General features: G+C 35.5%; 1 protein-coding gene and 2 long non-coding RNA genes across 7 annotated transcripts in view; 1 reads left to right on the top strand and 2 right to left on the bottom strand.

Moving 5' to 3' along the window:
• The first annotated feature begins 4,916 nt into the window (after positions 1–4,916).
• LOC100742380 (peroxidase) overlaps positions 4,917–22,575 on the top strand; it is a 33,806-nt gene continuing 16,147 nt past the window's right edge. Inside the window, exons 1-2 of one of the 5 annotated variants that reach the window (XM_012383441.3) lie at positions 4,917–5,251; positions 5,347–5,517. Coding sequence is in view for 3 of the 5 variants with exons in the window: in XM_012383439.3 (XP_012238862.1) it covers positions 16,612–16,693 (82 nt within the window). In the remaining 2 variants the exon portion in view is untranslated. Of the gene's footprint in view, positions 5,252–5,346; positions 5,518–10,498; positions 10,887–16,233; positions 16,694–22,575 lie in introns of those variants that run through there. The other 4 variants (XM_012383440.3, XM_003488039.4, XM_012383439.3 and 1 more) reach the window with 4 other exon arrangements.
• On the bottom strand, positions 9,599–10,402 carry LOC117151448. The gene is made up of 3 exons (XR_004461387.1): positions 10,320–10,402; positions 9,933–10,082; positions 9,599–9,864 (listed from the first exon to the last, which is right to left on the bottom strand). It is a non-coding gene; the product is annotated as an uncharacterized LOC117151448 (long non-coding RNA).
• LOC112212544 lies at positions 18,733–20,735 on the bottom strand. Its single transcript, XR_002946366.2, has 2 exons — positions 20,632–20,735; positions 18,733–20,469 (listed from the first exon to the last, which is right to left on the bottom strand). It is a non-coding gene; the product is annotated as an uncharacterized LOC112212544 (long non-coding RNA).

Below are 22,575 nucleotides of genomic sequence, written 5' to 3'. Positions count from 1 at the left end.
ATGTTGTACCTCGTCCATGATGTAAATGTATATAACGATACGATCACACGCACGTCTAAATAACAATAATTAGAAAACCAAGTTTCAAAGATTTACAATGCTTTGACAATTATTACTAGCAAAATTTACGGCCAGGAAGAATTGGATGAAAAATATGAAAAATTTGTCATTGTCGTATTTCGATAGTCGCTTGATTTCGTTTAATTGATATAATTGTACTTTCAAAATTAATTATCATCGACAAAATCAGAGGGTCCGCTGAGATTTGCTCGACTCAAAATCGAATTTCTTGTGGTATCGACATAATCTATTGCTGTCGTAATTCAATTTTAATCTATTTGCATACTTATTTACTACGAGTTAATGATAAACTCTTATTATCTACACGTGGCGCTACTTCCATGATTCGATTTATATATGTAATTGAGAATGATCTAGCAAACGAAATCTCGTGGCTCGCAGTATAACGAACAACAAATATTTCGCTTAATGAATTAGAAACAGCATCCTATTTGGTACATGATAAAATATAAATAAATAATGATACATTTTTATAAATCTAAACTTTTAATTTTGAAATTTAAATAAAATAAGTAAATCAATTTATTACAATTATTATTATTATAATTACAATCTGCACAGAAACAGAAAATATAAGACAATACAAAATTAACACGCCAGAATTTCTACATATTTATTTAATTACAAGTCTCTGCTTGGAGAAAACAGACTTGAAATGGATTTATAATATTAATATAACGATACAATGAATATAAATAATTTAATAGTATGCACACGTTTACACCTCCTGTCCGTTGCCCCCTTTATATATTCAGAAGATTCCAGCTTGCTTCTTATTATTCGCCATTAAACACGATCACTTCGACACGTAAATATACATATACATGTATTTTCTGGTAATTTCTCAAAGATAAGCCAAGCACGTATGCTTAATACGTACCCCCCTCCCCTTCGTCAATATACTTTTCTCGAAGCTTCTTACAAAAGCACTTTTCACTTTTCTCACAAAAGTATCTATTTATTTAGTAAAAACTGTTGAATTTTTCATTTCAAAGAAAACTATAAATATTATAAAATGTCAGTCAGACGGCTGATCGTATTTAATAAACGTTGCATCACGATTTATCTATTTCTAAGGTTACGAAAATGATCCTTAAATGAGAAACGATAAGACTAAGAGGCGATATTGCATGCTTCGTGAGGCAACGTTTCTTAGAAATACGATAGAAAGTAAATATTTGGAAGTGCGAAATATTTATTAGAAAAATCGGGCAATCGTAATTTTTTCGAAAATTTCACTCGATCGATAGATTTATCAATAATCGTTTAAAACCATTCGAATCGTCTAAAAAATACTTTGATATTGTGATTCTTAATTATTATTTTCCGATAACGGTTGCTATCCTCGCTGATGATATTAAAAAATTTGTACAAGCGAAAATATGTTGCGAGTGCATGCGCAACTATTGTATATACGTATGTATATTATCAGGCGCTAGCTGTCGTTTAAGCCGTCGACACCGGAGCTAGATATTAACTTCATTACCAGAAATAGATACTAAAGCGTTAATTACATACTTGTATCTTAGAAATCAAATTTTTAACGTTCAACATAACCTAAAAAGTCGCTGTTACGTGAACGTTCTTTTTTTTATTTAATTTTTTATTAGATTTAATCGGTAACTATTAGGAATACGTACGTACTGTAATTGTTACTATTTTCGTATTAGAGGTGATTTGCAATTTTTCGGTAATTAAGGAACTCTTAATCGACATAGCTGCATCTGCACTAACGATTTGAGAGTTACGATTAATGACAAATGAATTATAATCTTCGATTTGAATCGTCTGATGGCGAGCTTAAAGTTGCTTTCTTGCAACCAAACTATATCAGATTGATATTTATTCAGCAAGACTAGTAGTTGAGGTAAATGGGGTAAAAGGCCATTTATACGTTCCATTGTACGATAGTCGTTAGCGTAATTGATAGCGTGATTAATAATTAATATGTAATAACTTAGATATAATGTATGACAGCAGAGAGAGATTCTTTAAGGCCAGGTTCACATTCACAACGTGTTGATACCGAGCGTGGAGCAACATGATATATCGTCAATCATTATCGTCAGACACTGAAAGTATTAGACAGTTAAATTCTATTTTTGATACTTCGTTCCTTTGGTACAGGGTAAACCTCGATTAACGTTTTAATTAGTACCGATACGTAATTAATGTCGTATGCTCCTGAGCTACTTCAGCTCCAAATGAATTTTCCAAAAAAGTGGTTGACCGAACGAGATCCATAAGAATATTTAATTAAAGATCTTTAATCTTGCTTTCTGCTCGTCTAATCATAACGCTGATATGCTTAATGGCATCCTTGGAAAGTTTCCTACGTTTGTTTACTTTCTTAAAAGTACTGTCTAATACCGCTCTTTGATAAGGCGGTGTTTGAATTTGTTTGCACTGGATTATCTGCAGGATTATTGAGAACAATTGATGCTCCGTATATATAGATATAATGCTCTTTTAATATGTACCTGTATTTGTAATCTCCGTTTGTTGGGAAGACTCTGGTTGAATTGCGATGTTAGAAGTGGAAGCATTTAAGGAAGCATTTGATGTTATCGGTATCGATGTTGTTCGACTCAACTGTCTCTACATTTTTGTTATTATTTGTCATTGGTGATTTTATGAAGTTGTCAGATTGGCTTGCAACGTGTCCTTATTTTGCACGAGAAGCATTTAATTTCGGTAGAAAATCCTGTATTGGATATTATCGCGGATGATTGGAAAGTTTCAGATATCTTCGCCTCGAGGAATCGATCTGTCTTCTGAAGCTCATAACCTGTAGAAAACCGGCTTCGTGTATTCCCGCTGGAAGGAAGAACATGTCAGAAGATATTCCGATGTTGCGACCTGCAATGATATTTCCTACGTGGTCGTGCGATATGGAAGAGACGCATTAGATAAGATAGTTGTTTGGAAAAGTTCGAGTAGAAGTCTGACTGTAGCAAACGTGTTATTGAGGGACTATGCAACCCTGCAAGCCTGAAGAAACAGGATATAGGAGCCAGTCGAGCAGCATCGACCACTCTATGTTTTCGCGTTCTATTTCGGGGTACAGCCAGTAAAAATCAAAATTTAAAATATTTCCCTTCCCAATGCGTATGTTCACAAACTGCAATCTCGTCTTTTGATTTACCTCTGTCGGAGGAGGTTTCCTTTGCAGTTTCTTCCGTTTCAAATACTTTTCCTGTCGGTCTCAGTCACCCGTCTCAGTCAGTTCGTCGCCCGTACGCGGCTTCCCGGCGTAAATAAATCGACGGACAACAAAACAGGCCGTCTGTTTGTATAATATGAAGTAACAGTCGCCTATCTTTCTCCTACTCCGCTTTAATTAATGCCCTTGCTCGCCTGAAAGCACGCCGAACGACGCTGGCTCGCGTTGTCTCAGAATACTGGAAGACACTTGGACATTTATGACATTCGGTTTTATCCCAGCAACTTCGGCAATCTGCCTTGCTGTCATCGATAACGATGAGTTCGATGCTGTTAAAACTTCAGATCGCCCACCGTACGTCTTCTTCGCCATGCAATTCCATGCACTTCGAAGTAAACGAATAACTTTTCGACTTCTATCGACAGCTTTAGCTATCCTTGAGACAGAGTAGCTTTCTTTCGACGATGTTAAGTACCCGTTAGCCTTTCTCCATTTTCTACAAACTGCGTATAATATCTCTCTAGGCTATATTGTAAATTTTCTTATTGCAGAATTTGTCACTTGCTCGCGTTCAAACGAGAAGCGATATTTCCTATTATTTTATCGGGTTGGTCTTTCATAAAAGTCTAAGAATCAAAGGACAATAATTACATGCTAGAATAAATACATTTATCGTCGTATTAATCCATAGCTAAATACGTATACAAATATTTTCTATACTCTTTCTGTACCGTTCCACGCTATTACAAACTTTATAGAGTGTACTATTTTTTTTATCGCGGACTGTATTCTAGCTTGCTCGAATTGCGCAGTGTTTTGACACGATCTGTCGTTTTATTTTGTTATGCCGTTCGTCTTTGTTGTTGTCGCTAATCGAAATCGAAGAGTCAAAGCAGATTTATTTACTTACATACTTATCCAATGTGCAGTTACAGATAGTGTATTAATTACATCGTTATAATTGACATTTCAATTAATTTGCTTCTTTGTTGATATACATCGAAAGTATTGCACAAAAAGTCAATGTATTTCATACGTTTATTGTATCCACTCGTCACGTACTTCTCGTCTATGTACACATCATAGGTATATTTACGATTTTTTGTAACTGATATAAATCCAAGCTAGAATACAAGACGCTATATATTTTTTATTCTGTTTTCATCTTTAGGAGAACTCTCTACACCACAAGGAAACAATTCATCGAGGAATAACCTACCTTTCGAGGAATAACACGCGTATTTCAACAGAGAAGTATACACATACAAGGATATTGTAATAAAAATGGCACAAAATATATACAACATTCGTCATTAAAATTCCAATCCTAAAACCGACACGTTAATTTCGTGGAGCTGAAACATGTCGATAAAAGATACGATAAATCGTAGAAGTAAAATACTGTTAATTCAAATTTTCAATTTCGTAACCGCGATCCTTTCCTCGTGTATGCGATAGGCGAATAAATTAGACGTATTTTCCAGAATGATTAGCAAACAGAAGAAATATAGAACTATTTGCACACTTTCCTCCTTACGACCATGAAAACATCATTGTGCGAAATGTTGGCCGATAAAAAATTATAAAAACGTCTAGCGTCGTATCAATATCATGTACGTAGTTTGCGTTCATACAGATACGTTGTCACTATCTATCGGCCAGCGATCTTTTATCCCTGCGATTCGTACCACCGAGCAAACGAGCGAAAAAATAGTTGATGTTATTTCATGTTACATCGCCGAAAACGAGTCTCGAGATCCTGAAGCAAAGTTCAAGTTCACCGTCTCTCCCTCGCTCACGAGCACCAGCTTAGCATGGTTCGAGCGACAAGGGTTCGACTACCGTATGGAAGTACGCAAACAGAAGACGAAGAGCCATGAACGTGGATGGTAAGGCGATCGTTGAATTCCTCGATGTACATGAACTTTCTACCCGGGGTGGAGATCGACCCGGAACGACCCCGCGACGACCCAGCGACGACCCCGCGACGATCACGCTAAAAGACGAGTAAGTACACGATCCAATAACCAATGAGAGTGTCAGGCAGAGGCCCCGCTATCTAGAATCACTTGTTGGCCGATAGAGCTCGTCTTCGTATATAGTTGCAGTTGAAAAGCGAGGATCAGCCAGAGGCGCACTAGAGGTGGCGCGAATACGAGCTGCAGTCTAATAGAAGCTTATCAAGGTGGCTGAAATCGGTGGCGCAGATGAGCACGTCGTCGTGAACCAATCGCCAAGATTTTCCTTTCAAAGCTCATCGTTATCGTACGACTGTGAGTACCCTTTTTATAATTCGTCCCTGAATTTTAACGCGATCGCCTCGGCACTTTTGCTCGGATTAGATCGATTCGCCATCGACTGGATGTTTCCCGCGCTTTTGAAAAATCCTCCCCTGGCGGTAAATCGAAATTATACAAACTTAGAGGAACTATCGACGTATCGTATTATCATCGTCGTCGTATTGTTTATTATCGTAAGTTTTACGCGACATTACAAGATGACGATCCGCGTCTCCTGTCACCTCTCGATCGGTCCATCGATGTGCGATTGAAATTTCGTCCCGATTTTCCCCCATTTCGTCCCGAGTGCAAGAAAAGTTTATTTGCGATCGATATTGCTTTATATTTTATATTGTATGTATACGATGTTGAATCATGTACCCGCGTGTTCGCTCGTGACACACCTGTTCCTATATCGTACAAAAATATTTGTCATTCTTGGTTGGTTAAGATGGTGACATAGGAAACACAATACCGGTTATAGAAAGCGCGACGAACTAAATTTTCGACTTTGCTTTAAGTTTGATATATATCGTTTCTTCGTAATGCGGCTTTTAATGGGCAAATTTTTCGGTCGGTGAAAGCAGATCCCTCTTAAGTTGAGAAGAAAGTTGTATGTCTGAGCGACAAAACCGTGCTAGACTATTCGTGGGCGGTAATAGGAATGCGAATATCAATTTTGCAGTGATCGTCGAGTGACCTAGATTTAATAGTTATTTTTAAAAAAACAGTAAAGCAACGGTGAACGTTGATAACGGAATACGATACATTACAGTTTCATTATGAATGACGATATATCTTATGTTCTCCTGTTTAGGAATAATGCGATTAATCACGTTTAAACAATTCTACATCGCTATCGTCTTGTCTTTTACGATGAAACGTATTTATATAATATTGTACAATCATTTTCACGGGTGTAGTTCAATTTGTAAACCAAAATTTATTTATTTTTAAGCAAAGAAATTTCGTAACGTCGATTTAATCGAAGATCTACGTCGATTTGATATCAGAGTACGAACAATTACGAATAATGATCTGAAAGTCAAGTAAAGTTCAATACCGTAGATGAAAGACGTGTCACGATCGAATGAATCGTAATCGAAGCTAGAACCATCGAACGGGTACAAAAGCTTGTAAAGATGATTTCTAGTCACGTTTCTGTTTCTGTTACTTCGTTTTTATCACGCGATGCTTAAAATATTAATGTTCGAATTATATCGTCGATTGTAATCACGTTTCGCTACTCGTACAACCTTTTCATAACTCGATGGAAGGATTACTTTCCTTCGATTGTTTCCTGTTTTGGGCTTCGGTGACCTAGAACGTGGAATTTCCACGCAATCACGTTCGAATATACGTTTTCGCATTCATTCTCAAATCAAATATTCCCGCTAAAAGTATTGTATTCGCTTTTATCGAACGAGCAGTATGGTGTTCAGTTTTATGCTGTAAATAATAGGTGACGCGTTCATGGCATTTTCTCGGTCGTCATCGCACATTGTTATGCAATAGTGAACAGAATGCTTCTCGATAAACGCGGGCAAACAACAGAATACATTACCGCCAGCGTCAATTCGTACTTTGAAAACATCCGAGTATTCTGATGTTTCTACCAGTTTAACAACGAGATGTATCAATAAGACATAAACATAGTCTTCGTTTTCAACGATAATTGTTTATTGTTTTATGCGATAATGCTTCTATTAGAAATTAACAAGGTGACTCAATTGGCCCAGAGATAATAGTCTTGATTATCTTGCAATAACAATGATAATTATATTCAATGAAATCAAATGAAAACAACGGCAAGAGCATACATGATAAGGTTATTACAATTATTATCTGCTCTCTTAATTTTACCTGAAATAATAAAACAGCGATGCTAATGCTCGTATAATATTCTTAAATGATAATTAAACAAATTCGAACTCGTAGAGATTTTATCTGACTGTCCGTCGAAATTTTTATTTGAATAACAGATACATCGATGCATTATAAAATTCTACATTTGGTCAAAGGTTTTCATTCTCTCGTCAAATTAAATGATTATCGATAAATTAACAAAGTTTAACCCGTTCCAGTTACTAAAAATAACGCGGTTGAAAATAAGGCCAGGTAGACGGTGAACGTCTACACATACATCTAGCCTACGGTATTTGTTACAGAATGATTAAACAGACGTAATGCATATAACATGTGCCTGGAAGTAACTGAATTCTTTGCAAACATCGTTCGATCGAAGAGAGGATAGTTCTCCATTTATGTCAATTAACTATTCGCTTAATAGGCATATTTCCCGTTATGTGTTCTCTACGTAAGCAACCGTAATATTCGATTGAAAAATTTTTATAACAGTTTCGTCACAATTTGATGATTCATGTTAAACGACATTGTAACGAACCCATTTAAATGTACGATAAAACTTTAGTTTCGAGAAAGCTTTATCTTAAGCTTGGAAATAATGCTTCTTTATTAATTGTCTCTTAAGAACGACGTTATTACCTAAATAATATATTTGTGTAAAAATGGATTAAGGTAGATTGGTCTTTTCTTGAGATCTCGTTTTGCGTTCGTTACATTTTTCGTAATATCAGTTGGAAATATACTTGTATCGTTTCATTTTTCAAACGATTTAATTTCACAAGATCTTACGGCTTGCGCAATGGACTAAAAATCGGAAAATACCAACACGTTATGCAAGGTGAATAGATCTCAGCTATGACGAACGAACAATAATAAAACGGCTTGAGCTATGTGTTTGTAATATTTGTCACGTGCCAGTTTTACAATGTACAAGCAGGAAATGTCTTGTGACAGTCGTAAACCGCACTGATTAGCTAATCGCAACTATATTTCTTCGAGCTTCTTCTGAACTCGATCTAAAGTTCCTCGCTATGATACTGCCGTAATCTTTTGGCCTTGTTAAGTAGTTACACGCAGTGTACTTTACATAACGTTTTTAAAAGTAAACGTCGATACAACTTCGACATAGATGACTAAATATGCACATATTATCGTACGTGTTTTCCTGTAGAAATATGTTATACAGATTTATAATACACGAGATAAATCAGAAGCTTATTTTCTATGTTATTTTTGCAACTCGGTAAAGTTTATTATAAGATATATATATATAATGATAAAATTTCAACGTCAAATTAATTACCAAAAAGTCAATTTTATATATATATCTATTTCATTAATGATCAGCTGACCGGTGACAACCTTCTTTTTTGTTTATTTAATTTGTACTTTACAATTTGTCCAGCTAAACATTTGGTAAACTTTTCTAACTTAATTGCTAAATAACACGTGGATGGTTACCCCCAGCGGGATACCATTTTCGAGTTTGACTACGTGACAACCTTAACGACAGAATGGCATTGTAAAAAAAACTAGATTTAAACTCAGATACAGAAAAGGAATTCGTTAACCATGAGTCAGTCGTCGGTGTACTGGTGGTTATGATTATACTACGATGTCTATATTTGCAATATGTATCTGAATTTTGGTTATCTCAAGGTTCGTTAGAAATAGAACGCGCACGCTTTTTCAAATTATGTACATACTAAAAAATTACCTCGAATATAGTTTTATTTAAACAACCGTTATCAATCGTTCGACCTTTTTCGTGCGTTTCGATAAAAACAAGGCAGATTTGAAAATTTCGTTTGAGCGCACAAGAAATTCAGCGATGGATGCAGACAAGAAACGGTAAAGATGCCGGCCGGTCGAACGAGCACGTGATACACGCGTGACGGATAACCATTCCGTACGATCTTCGTATGGTTCGTCTCCTCCCGTTCCCCTACCTTCCTAGGGAAACGGCCGAGTTCGCTATTCCGCTCCCCACTGTACGGTTTTTACTGGCTTTCATGACGAGGTGGAAGAACGAGCAATACAGGTAGAACAATCGTGGTTCGTTTTCGTTCGAACTATCCTCTGCACTACAACAAGCACGCCACCTGGAAAATAGCGAACTTATATTTTTCATTTTTACAATCGTATGGAAGGAATTCGAGAAATGCAGGAACTCGAACAAAATGGAAATTTCACCGAGGAATGCGAATTTTTCATTTAGTCAGACGTTTCAATAGAATGTAGGCCATAGCGCATAGTACGGATATTTCTGTTTTTTCTCTACGTTTTTTCTGATTCTGTTGCTTGTAATTGACGCGCAGACTTAAGTTATCTACATAGAATAGTGCAATTAAACACTTCACGAAGAGTTAACGCATAAAAAGTTCTGTTTTCAAATACATAATAGATTATTGTCGCACGAAAGCGTATATTCTACAAATCTTACTCTCTCCAGAAAACAACTCTGACCTTGAAGTCCTGTAAAAAAATTTTGTTGACGTGATTGTTGTATTTAAATTGGAAGAGTTCTTAAGAAATTAGAATACCTTTTAAACGAAGTTTGTCTTGAAATTAATAAACAACATTTGAGCTCTTTACAAGTTTAATACTGTAGTTAAAATGCGATCCTCAACTCTATTAAATAAGTCATGGTCCATGATGCTTTACAATTAGCGATGCGTTCGAACCGCTTCAAACTGTGTCAGGCAAACAACAAAACAAATCGATTTCTAAACGCTTTTAGTTCGACAAGAATCCATAAACACTGTTCTATGATTGACATTATCAAATTGACATTACCAAATTTTAAATTGCAAGATTTCATTTCAAGTTTCCATAATGCAAGTTTCAATTTTACCACAATGCAAGACTTTAATCGTTGCTTAAAGTCATCGCTAGTACGATCGTTTGCAAGTGTTCGCGTTTTAACGTACCTAATTAATCCGTTTGAAAGCCTGCGAAACGAGAAATCGAATCGAACATTTATCGCCGTCTGCACAATGGCCTGTTATTGTTGGTACGCATGAACATAGACGCATACTGTAGTTCCATAGGGACAAGCGCATGCGCCCTGCAGGAGGACGTTCTCGGCGGGGTAGAGGGGATTAGCAGTATTCCACCGGGAGAGTCGAATTCGGGTAGTCGATCGTACAGGAAGCACGCCCAATCTGTGAGAGTTTGTTGATTATTTATTTTTTAAATTCAACGTTCCTCTGGTTGTCACTTACCGATTCTCTTTCCTATCGACCGTTCCGAATAATTAGTCCAGTAATCAGTTGGTAAATAGTGGTCAAGAATTTTCGAGTCGCGTCCGAAAAACGTTTTATCGATCGCACGGAAGATTAGCTCTGTTGTTGTTCGCCAATTTTCCAAAAAGTTAAAATTAGCGTAGGGCTCCAGCAGCCCAACTATTCTATTTTCAAACGGAAAAATGGGCGTGGACGTGTTCACCTTCCTGTATGAAAACTTGCGAGTCGATCATTTCAAGAAGTCATATTTAGGTAAGTTACGATTAGTTGTAATGTCGCCATTAACGTAGCCATTGAATTATGCAGAAAGTGGGAGCAACCATTAAAAAAAAGAATTCACACTGAAAGCGCGAAACTTCGTTACGTTCATACGCAAAGTGTAGCACTTTTTCTAATTTTAATTCTATTTTTTAGTGTCATTTTTGGAATATTTGTTTAATATAAACTTTATAGATAGTGCAAATTTGATTATGTGGAAAGTATATTTCTAAAACAGCGTTCTCCCGGTTTGGAGAATATGACGTGATAAAACAGATAATTAAGGAAATAGATAGATGCGAAATTGCAATTTTATGACGGTAGGTCGGGTAGTCGTTAAAAGCTTTTTTCGAATCGATGTAACCGTAATGACAAGTGGATGTGGATAGAAATGAGTATGTATATTGTCTGCGTTTATTGACATAAGCAGATGTTACGATGTTTAACTTTACTATAGGGATAGTGAACATTTAAAAGGTTGGTCAACATGTCGCAATCAAGAAAGTGTTACTAGTTACTAAGTGATAAGATATGTCGGTTAATTGTTGATAGGACAACGTTTTTTTTCTTTTTCTTTTACTTTTTCTTCTTAATTTTTATCATTCATATACGTATTACTACAGATCAGTTTGTAAGAATTACTTGAAAGAAAAAACGTTTGCATTTAACTCAAGATATTTATGGGTTTGACATTTGATCTCTCCTACGTCAACAGACTTTCGTGTATTCAAACAACTTTGTTTAGAAGCGAGGAGTTCTGAAACCTATACGGCAAAGTTTAGTACCTTACTACATCTTACAATCGGAACAATAAAATTCTAATCTTCTTAATAAACACGCTCAAATATACGTCTCAATTACGTACATCCTTTTTGTCACGCGTGAGTTTATATTCTCAATTATTTAGTTTTAGCTACATTAAAATACGTCTTCAGATTTCAAATTTGATTGTATTAATGTATTATTCTACCATTAAGTATTAATTGATAGTATTTGACGTATTAATACAGCTTCCTACATTTAGAAATTATTTACCGTAACATATCTTCGTGGATTTATATGATAATATACAAAAATCAGATATTTGGTAATAACGCGTGCACATGTTTACATAAAAAAATCTCGAAAACTTACACTGTAAATATTGATAAAGGAATACCTATATTACCAATAACATTCGATCAGTCGACCCTTGTTACTTTAGTTTTATTTATTCGACATAATAATTAAAATCTTAACTTTATATATAAAAAGTATGCTACTGAGATCAGAAATGGTCACAGATCGTGGAATATCAAGTTGCTGCATCTGCACTTGCTCCGAATTTCTAATCAATACTCCGACGTTAAACTTCCGATAAGGATGTTTTGACGTCAGAAACAGAAGGTTAAAAGTCTCGTTTAATAATATGAAAGGGCAAACATGTAAGTTTTAAACATAAAGTTCAATATTAATCTTTGACTGAAGATTTAAAATACATAATAATAATTCTCAATTTTTTCGAAGAGTCTAGAATCACGAGAGTCGTTGAGAAGCGTTGAAAAATCGAAACAGAATCAACCCGATAGAAATCTGTATACTTTTACAATTTATTTTCATTATATAAATTGTTTGAAGTGAAATTCGAGAAATGAAAGTTGATTTGATCATTTTTATAGAAAATTTCACGTCGATAAAGGAGATCACGTAATCCACATAGTTGTTTCAGTTTTCAGTCATCGATTTTGATGTCGCTGTAATTTCCCTATTAATATTAATAGGTGTGGGATTAGAAGCTAGGTTATTCGAACGGAAAATGTGCAAGATTTCTATTTCAGATATCGCTTTCACAGAAAGTAGACTTCCATTGAATATAAAAAATTAACGCAAAGAATTAAAATTAATTGGTAAATCTCTCAAATGTACATATAATTTTCGAGATAAAATTGATCATATTCATAACATATTCTTTGCATTCGGTGGATCTTAGTCGTTCTCTGTATTTCGACTGTTAATAAGTTATCGAAGAAGGAAGTGCCAAGAGGAGTCCTAAAAGCGGTATAACGATCTCGCGAGTACATGCGAAAACGTTTTATGATATTTTCAAGGATAACTTTTAAAATATCAAATGACGATATTTTCAAAATGAAATAGTCTCGTTTTTCAAGTAACGAAACGTAGGATATGCTTTTATAAAATTCATTTACAGTTTGAGTATGAACTTCCGTTAAACTAGTTGTTGTTCTTGTTTGATTACAAATACTCTTGACCAACGATTCCATAAATTTCTCAATTTTCTTAATTGAACGTCATTGCCGTAGCCTTTGTACCAAGAGTTCAATTGATAGATACACTCGTGATTCATGACTGTACTTATTTCAGTTCCAATTGATTTAACACTCTCTTACTTATAACTGCGCTCGTCCATTAGACGCATTGATCCGGTAACACAGTCCTTAATCCTTATTCTTAATTCGTGTGACAGCCCAACGATAATAGTTCAATCATCATATATTTTTCGATTTTCGTAAACGAAATTTTTCTTTAATAAATATCACACGTTTTTCTGCAATATTAGGTTATCTATGTATAATTATTAAAATACACGTATAATGTATACGAGAAGTAATTTTACAAAACAATTTTTTTTTCACGTAACAAATAGCACAATCTATCAATCTTGTACAAGAAGAGTATAATAAGATCGAAATAAGAAATATTAGATTTATTATTTACTATTGACTGTAACCATTGTATCGTATGTAGAATGAGTAGTAGGTTTTGTAAGGAAATAATAGGTACACAACATGTTTTGTTTTATAATACTTGTGGGACTTATATTATTTGGGAACTTTTGGGACAACCTAATACATCGATTTATATAATAGGTATTTATTCGTCTATCTACATGTTGTTCCCTTGTGTAAATATCGGTACTGCGCAGGACAGGAAGGCCACAGTGAAAGCAGTGGAAAAGTACTGGGTTGTTGGTAGGATCCATAAACGTGCCATATACGGTTTAAGGGTTTGGAGGGTACCTTACAGATAAGAAAAAGGACAATTATAGACAGAGATAGAGTTCCTGGATTTACAATATCGTCTACCTTTTGTATCCATAAATGCCTCGGTGAATTTTGCACTGAATGCAAACATCTTTTCAAACAAACATGTATGTATTTTTAAATATGGGAAATTAAGGAAATCATGAGAGAAGTGAATCGATTTATGATAATTGAATACAGGACAATGCTAACATTTCTGCACGAATCTGAAATATGTATTTCTGCTGAAAAATTTTCTAGGAATTTACGTTGCAACGAAATAAATTTAATACAGGGCGTAGGAGGTTAATGGTCATCTGACCACGATGAATAATCCTCCATTTATTATAAATCAACGATTTATTGCCAGTAACTGTCGTGAATATACAAATTCTTGTTTCTAACGGGACTCAAGAAATTTTCAATTCATCAGTCGAACGCAAACAAATTTCTAACTGAAAGAATGAATGGTCAGCTTGCGTTTAACGGTATTTTCGCACAAATTGAAAGCATACCAACAAACATTTACCAGCAAACTTTTGATTTCGTGTCATGTTGAAAGATAACTTATGGAAGTTGTAATTTTTCACGACTTTGTTTTCAAACAAAAACCGATAAACTATTAAGTTTATAAAAACTCGAGTGCTTCAGCTAAGCTGAAACTCGAGAAGTCGCAATAACAACGACCACGTGAAAGCCGCTCTCAATTTCACGAAGCAAGAAAGATATCGACTATCGCTACTTTACTTGCGTACCCAACATCGATCGATGACACGCGAGAATATTCTCAATTATTAGGGATTCGAATCGTTTTTCGAAGACGTCATATCATACGGAACACGTGTTTCCACATCCCCGTTTAGTAAACAGAAAATCATGCGACGAAGAATCGGCCAGCGATAACCTGGAACGGCTGGAACACGCTTACGAGTTGGCATGCAGCGAGAAACGAGCGGTGGGGAAGCCGAACGAGCACGTGTTCATCGAGTGATAGAAGTCTTTTTCTTCGACCGAATAAGGTGACCCTATCCTGATAGTGGGGTCTGGCGAATGAACGAGCGAGCGAGTAAACACATACACACTTACACGGGCAAGTCGTAAAATCAAGAGAATGACTAGCGCTAGCAAAACGAAGACGGAAAATTTATGTTGTACCGTAATGTATGTACGAGGGAGAAAGCAATAGAAAAATCAAGAGATTGTAGTTAAACAAAGATGGAAATACGCAACGTACAGATAGATGAGCTCAGGTATAGCAGTGGTGGGAGTTGATCATCGCCGTGTACCGTGCGTAGGAAAGAAATCGAAGTACACAAGCGAACGAGTGGAAGCATGATAAAATGTGCAAGGTTGTGTTATTGTACGTGTGTCGTTTGCGCGCACGTATGTGTATGAGAAGGGAGAAAGAGAGAGAGAGAGAGAGAGAGAGAGAGAGAGAGAGAGAGGGAGCGAGAGAGGGGTTAAGGAAGAATTGAAAGAGATTTATGCACGGTTTTGTATACAAGATAGATCTTGCGAAGATCGTTAAGGTAAAGAAAGATAGTAGGAGCACGAAATTTTTCTTAGGAAAAAAAGAGGCATATAAAGACGTACGTAGTATAAACGTGTGCGGTATACCAACGGAGGTGAGAGTAAGACAGTCTAAATGCATGGAACGCAGAATGAAAAAAGCAAAAAAGTCACATAAGTTGCTGAGTGTAAGAGGAGGATGCCATGAATTTGTCGTGAAGGTACATGCGCAGTTACATAACGCGCAAACAATCCTGCATTATCTATCGCACGAAACATTAAACGGGATACAATTATGCATTATAACTAATAGCATCGTAGAGTGTGAGAAAATTTTTGATTTATAATTTATACTATTTTTAGGAGCACAAGCTTGCATAGTGCAGTCATCTTATCAGTGTGTACACACCTTAATGCACGCGCTTGAACGAGCAAACAAGAGAGAGACGCGCGCCTGTACGAGCGAATGAAACGAAAATAGTGCGAGCCTGTTGCGAGAGTATTGAACGTTTCGCGAAGGAAAAAAAGGACAAAATTCCCATAAATATATGAACTTCGGAGCAAGACGAGCGTTTAACTAGATGCGTTGCTTTCGACAAATGAAAGAGCTTCACATTAATCCACTGTAAGAAACGTTCTCGTGTAGTCCAACGTATAGAAACTCTGAAGGAGCGAGAGAGAGAGAGAGAGACGCTCGTATGGAGTGTGAATGAGAAAGATGGAACACTTTGAGAGTGTGTAAGATTCTGAATGTGGTAAGCGGGCACATGAGAGGGGGCAACATAGAAAAGAGAGAGACGATAGAGAGAATTGTGCAGTCTGCAGCGCGGTGTCGTGCTCGCGTTCAGTTTCCTTCGCCAACTTGTATACCGTTCAATCTTCGGTTCATCTTCGGCAGCTAGTTTTCATGAGCGCAGCGCGTCCGCAAATATTTTTTTCACTCGTGTGAGTTGTCAGAGGTGAACGCACCTGTACGAGCAGCTTTCAACGAGAATCTATCGTAGAAAGTTTATGAACGAAATCCCTCTAATTCGTTGAACTTGACATTGTATCGAAAGAGAGATATTTTCAATTCGTCGAGTAATTAATCGGATTCGTGTTGGCGCGAGAATTATCAAAGGTTCGCGTTGAATGTGTGGAAAGTATCGTTTCTAACGCGAACACAGCTGTCTCGCTTTTGCGTGTTGAAAATGTTCCTCGTTGTGCCGGCTGACAACAATCGTTGGGCCTATACGATGCATGGATTGGAGAAGCCCATGGATCACGTGTCCGGTAATGTTGTGTTACTCACATTTTTCATATCCGACGATCATAAACGATTCTTATTAGCCGATATACATACATAGTATGTATTGTACTGCATATAAGATATTTGTATGGCTCTTAGTGATTCTTTTGCGGCCTTTAATGCAAAAACGAACGAAAATTGTAAATAGCATTTTAGGTACTATCGGCGAAAGATATATGTATATACATAGCAAGGTCATAAAATTAACCAGGAAACAGAAATTTCCGCAGATCTAAAAGGAGATACCAAAGGAGATGGCCAAAGCGTATAGATCTTAGCTGCGGCCAAATCAATCGATGCTCTTATTTCAAGTTTTAAATTATGACTTCAGTATGCTTCTTGCGTGAAGAAATTCAGACAGGTGTAACCAGTGTAGATAGTTCTTGCGGTTTGAGACATAGTTCTTAGCAATATGGCATTTGTATAGAATATAATTATTTTCTAGGGAATTGCACTCTTCACAATTTACACTCATCTTGCGCTTACGTTATTTTAACAATCACTGCCATCATATTATTGAATGCAAGTCACCAAAATGGTAAATTGGCTATCAGTATGACTTACGTTGTTATAACAAGTAAAAATGGAATATCAATTTATCTAGAATATGTCGAATACGTATTAAGACGTAAGCCTGCTGGATGAAAATGAATAGTAATATTGATTGCTCTTATCAGCGGTGTTATCTAGGTCAAGCTACGAATTTTTAAAACACTCGATTGTTTATCAATGTTATGGCTGTAGGATTTTAACGTAATACGAAATATGACGTAGAAAATAAGATCTTTGACTCGTATGACTCACTCGCAGGAAAATATTGTGACTAATTACGCAATAAAATTGAAATCTTTTGCTTAATTCAGTATGAGATATAACATATTCTATTACGATCATTTGACTATCTGTCTTAAAATTATCTAATTATTGAACTGTTTCAAAATTAGCTGACTATTTAACAATCTTTTTAATTATCTGTTTAACTAGTTTAAACGTAATAAAAACAGTGACATGTTGCCATTAAGTGGAACACTCAGCCGAGAAGTGAATTGCCATGTTATTTTCAGAGAGTGAAAATAATTTTGGAGAAAAATAAAATACGTAGGAAGAAATTTATTGGTGTACACTATTGGATAACAGAAAAATGTGGTAAAAGAAATGCGGAGTAGTGTAAAAGATTTGCAAAATATTTTTACAAGATGAACTGTAGAAACGACTAAATATTTTATCCATGAAATATCTATTTTGGTACGAAGCAGTAGTAAAGACAAAATGTTTTAAGTATTAATTTTACAACGTACAGACCATATAAATTAATGAAATGTTGAATGAAAAATATGTGCAGTCTGTCATTATTATATATACGCATGTGCAAGAATATAATTTGAAATATGAAAAAAGTATATAGGAGAAGATATTTAAGCAAAAAATTTTGTAATACTCCTGACGTTCATTTTGCATTAGTAAATATGTAGCCAAGCAATTTCAATGCGATACACAGACATGCAATGAAAAGAATATCTTAACAGGTGGTCTTTACCACGTTACCTATGACTTGTTTTTATTCGACTAGGTATGTATTCTTCCATTGCATTTTTTAGAAATTTCCAATGATTCTGAAAATTAATTTCTCTTAATATTAATATTCAAAAGCTAGTCAGCGATAGTACGTAATTATTCATTCGAACCTAACAAATTACTGTTTTCAATTATCTTGCGTATTTCCCTGTTGATATCATTAAAACGTGAGATCTATTCCAATCGTAATCTACTTCATAGTATCGTTTGTTTTGCTTGATCCTTTTCTCAAGCTTTAGATATTTTTTGTACTTGGATAATACGTAGTTCTTATCTGTATAGGAATAAGAAGTGCTCTGTTCAAAAGAATAAGTATCTTTAGTAGATTATATAGAAATCTAGATACACGTACAATACTATTCATACAAGGTAAACATACAATATCTCTTTCAATGGGCGATTATAGTAATTGTAGATAATAAAAAATATGAAAAATCCGTTACTAATATTTCAAGCAAATGAAGATAATTTTTATTACGTTTAATGAACGAATCGTCAAGTACTACAACAGCAGTGTTGCTCAAAGTAATTACATGATTGAGGCTTTACGTGACACGAATAATTGCAAGATGTAGTAATATCAAGTAGGCATTACATTTGTTTGTTCGTTTATCCTTGGAACTTCGAATTTTCAACACATTCTATATGTTTAATAGTGATCGAATTACAAACTTTTTCGAAGTATGATAAAAGAAGGAAAACGAATGAATAAAGAGATTATGACGGTTCAGCTCGGTTCGGTAATTTGCATGTAAGAAAAATATTTGTGCCGGTTGTTGTTCAATATTCATCACGCCGGATACGTCGTAGAATACGCTGGATTCGATGTGTCGAGCAATACAAACGAGTTATCTCAAATGCGTTATACAATACCATCTCGGGAATTAATGTAAATTACTTAATAGCAAAACGGTAACTGTATGCATAGAGCTTGTGGTTCGTTATAACGCAATTATTGTCAGATATTTTCAATATTTACTCGCTGTAACACGAGGTGCTATGACGTAACGAGACTCGATTTTAAAACGTTTGACGGGAAACAGGCGTGGAGATCGCGTTTTACTGGAATACGAGGCATCTCGCAAGTTATAAATATCTCGCGAAATTTTCTTAAAGGTCGGGGCAACCGACGAAAAGAACGAAAGGTGAGTCTGCCTAATCGTATCTGGCTCGTGAGTCACTTTTCTGACCGTCCCGTGTTGTGAATCGAAACGCGGAGGTACAGGGTGGCTCGATTCCAAACAGCACTTCCGAGTTCGACTCTATTTTTGTTTTCGTGAGGGCGAGGGTGCGTAGCCTCGAATGAATCATTCTGTACTATGACAATGCTAAATTTAAACCCGACTACTTTCGTTGAAAAGTTATTTTAACGATAAGGATATATCTGCGTTTAAAGAGTGAGATAGGAGAGAAGGAAAAGGATCGAATATAGTTTCCTTCAGAAGTACCATGGTGCATGGTCCATGGTACATGTTTTCAGAGTTTACATTGGCACGAACAGGAAAATAGAGGCGATTAGATAATAATTTGGATGTATACGTACGGCGGAGATCTTTGATATTTTACTTGCGTTTTACGAAATGACTATAGTAGCGAACAGTATTAGCGATAGTAGCGAGATAGAAGATGGTTGATTTCAGGTTTTTCACTGCTCTTTCATCTGGATTATGGTATTTATGTTAAACTATTTTTGGAATTCTATCTTAAAGAAACAGCTAGATCGTTCATTCTGGAAAATGCTCAATTTACGCTTATTTATAACGCTGTTCCAGTAAAAGATTGCTATTTCCTGAAAGAGAAGCGAGATATCGAAATTGAATCGGTACCAGTTACACGTAACGTTTCAAATTTACGTCCGATGTATGTATCTTGGTTTATTTTGGCTTAGAAATAGGATTTGGTTTGCATTTCTTCGTACCCATTCATCGCAATCATATATTTTTCCTATGTTTAACGCGTGGCAGAATAAGAAAATAGAATTTGTAATGTAGCTCATTCATAGTCACGGAAGTTCAATATTTGCCTTCTTTCTTCGGAGAAAATTTACTTTTATCTGTCAATTGTTTATGAAAGACTTAAGGCGTTTAGGCGTTCGCACGAGAAGATGTCTAACCTTTATTCTACATTTTTTACATCTTCTTCGTACACGGAACGTGTTATTTCAATCTTACCAGCTGTGGCTGTCCTAGAAAAAGTAGTTGTTGCTATACAAGAGTAGTGAGAGCCAGACGTTAGAACCGTGAAGTATAAAGTGAAAGTGAAAACCGTGCAAGTTGTCTACGCAAATGCGTGAATTAGCATCCGTATGATCTGAATAAGAAGACAAAATCATCAAGTAGATCCATACCTATGAAAGTAATCCATTATGTCAATATCGTTTTCTATCGATGTTTTACGAAAAATGATAAATTTTATACTTTCTTTTTATTTTTTTTATTTTTATAATCGTTCTTTTTATTTTCGTTTTTATAATCGTTTCTTTTTATTTTTATAATCGTTCAGATTTGTCCGTGTTATCGCTACAAGTATAACGAGCAGATACGTTTCATCGGTGCGTGTTATCGATTATTGATCGATGCTTATTGTGTGCAATTTATATACATAATACGGCTGAATGGTAAATTCCGCTCTGGTTTTATAATGGGTTAATTCCATTCTAGGATAATTGATATCTTGATGATAGCAGCGATATCAGTAGGTTGAAAAATACACATTGTTCCAGTATATCGTAAAAGATATAATACGAGTATTCTTGTATTGTTTAGGTATTAGTAAATACAAATCGACATAAAAGTATTTACTTTGAAGATATGAAATGAAAGATACATTGGATAATTGGTTTAGCGTTAAACTTCAACACTTCTTTTGTTCTTCAAACATTATATGTAAAATACAATTTATTGCCACGCACCACGTTCGACAGTGAAAATCGAAGGGAATAATTTTAGATTTTTATTTGTTTCGAGATGTTTCTTCGTCTTTCTCAAGATCAGTATGCGGTTGTAGAACATTTCCTGTTTTTTTAAGACATACATAAATATTATGACGAAAGTGTCGAAAGCGCGTAAACATTTAAAGTATCTATAAATTATATAAAAAAAAATTCTGCAATTATTTAGAACCTCACCGACTTCGATGATTCTTGAATATGTCGTAGAAATCAACATTTTCAACAACTTTCCACATATACATGAAAATATTTTTGATATCTTTACTTTGATGCGCGTTGAGTGCCGTTTAGGGTTTCCATTAGACTTATGTAGATACCCGGCATGATTATATTACGTGTTTACAACGCCATGAGTTTACAATCTCGCGTTTCAATCTGTCTGTAAACACAGAATGAGTCAAGAGAAGATTTTTAGTTACGCATAATGGATATTCGAGCGGAGTAAAAAGTTTAACCTAAACTTAAATCAAGGAGGTCACAGAGGTCATCGGGCTTCTTCATTTCACTTGAAATTACCGGATGGAAATTACATGAAAACTTTTTTAACCGCTAGCCAGCATAATGATGTATATCGGATTAAGTTCGGGTTAGGTACGAGGCAACGTTAACTACAGTCGCATTTCTTTCTTATCTGCCTTTCACAAATTGAAACTTGAGATATGTAAATTCATCGCGACCCAGGCATATAATGTGTATATGTAATTATGTCTGTAGATAAGTCTAACCCAAACCTAAGCGACATCCAACGCGTATCAAGGTTACAACGCAAAAATATTTTCATGAATATCTCGGAGACTAAGGCTGAGCGGGGAATTATATGCGCGGGAAAAAATTGTTGAAAATGTTGATCTGTAGAAGATATTAAAAAATCCACAAATCGGTGAGGCGATGATACTTCTAAATAATTATTGCCAAAAATTCTACTTACGTACATATATGATTCTGTACGACTGCATTTGTACACTTATCGTTCTAACCTTTTGTATATGCATATTATGCTAATCACGTAGTCACTCGTGAATGAATCATTGATCGGTAATGTTATCAATATCATCATCCCAGCACGATTCTATCGTAGTCGCAATTATAACAATTTGGAAGCGTTATAATCGTAACACGTTGCTCGGATTCTATTTTCGTTCGAGTCGGATCACCTGTAGATTACGAAACGGCAGGAAGATAAATGAAAAGATGGAAAATAATAGGATGTGTAACGGCTCGAAGCTATGAAAATACATTAGCAAAATACTGGACGCAAATAGAATAAAGGCGCCACAGATTTGCGATTGTTGTTTCGTATGTATGTCGATTATGAAGCGTCATTAAAGTCAAGGAAGTATC

This window comes from Bombus impatiens, unplaced genomic scaffold (genome assembly GCF_000188095.3).
Source record: "Bombus impatiens unplaced genomic scaffold, BIMP_2.2 scf_0217, whole genome shotgun sequence".
Lineage (NCBI taxonomy): Eukaryota > Metazoa > Arthropoda > Insecta > Hymenoptera > Apidae > Bombus > Bombus impatiens.
This window is presented reverse-complemented; position numbering and strand designations above follow the sequence as displayed.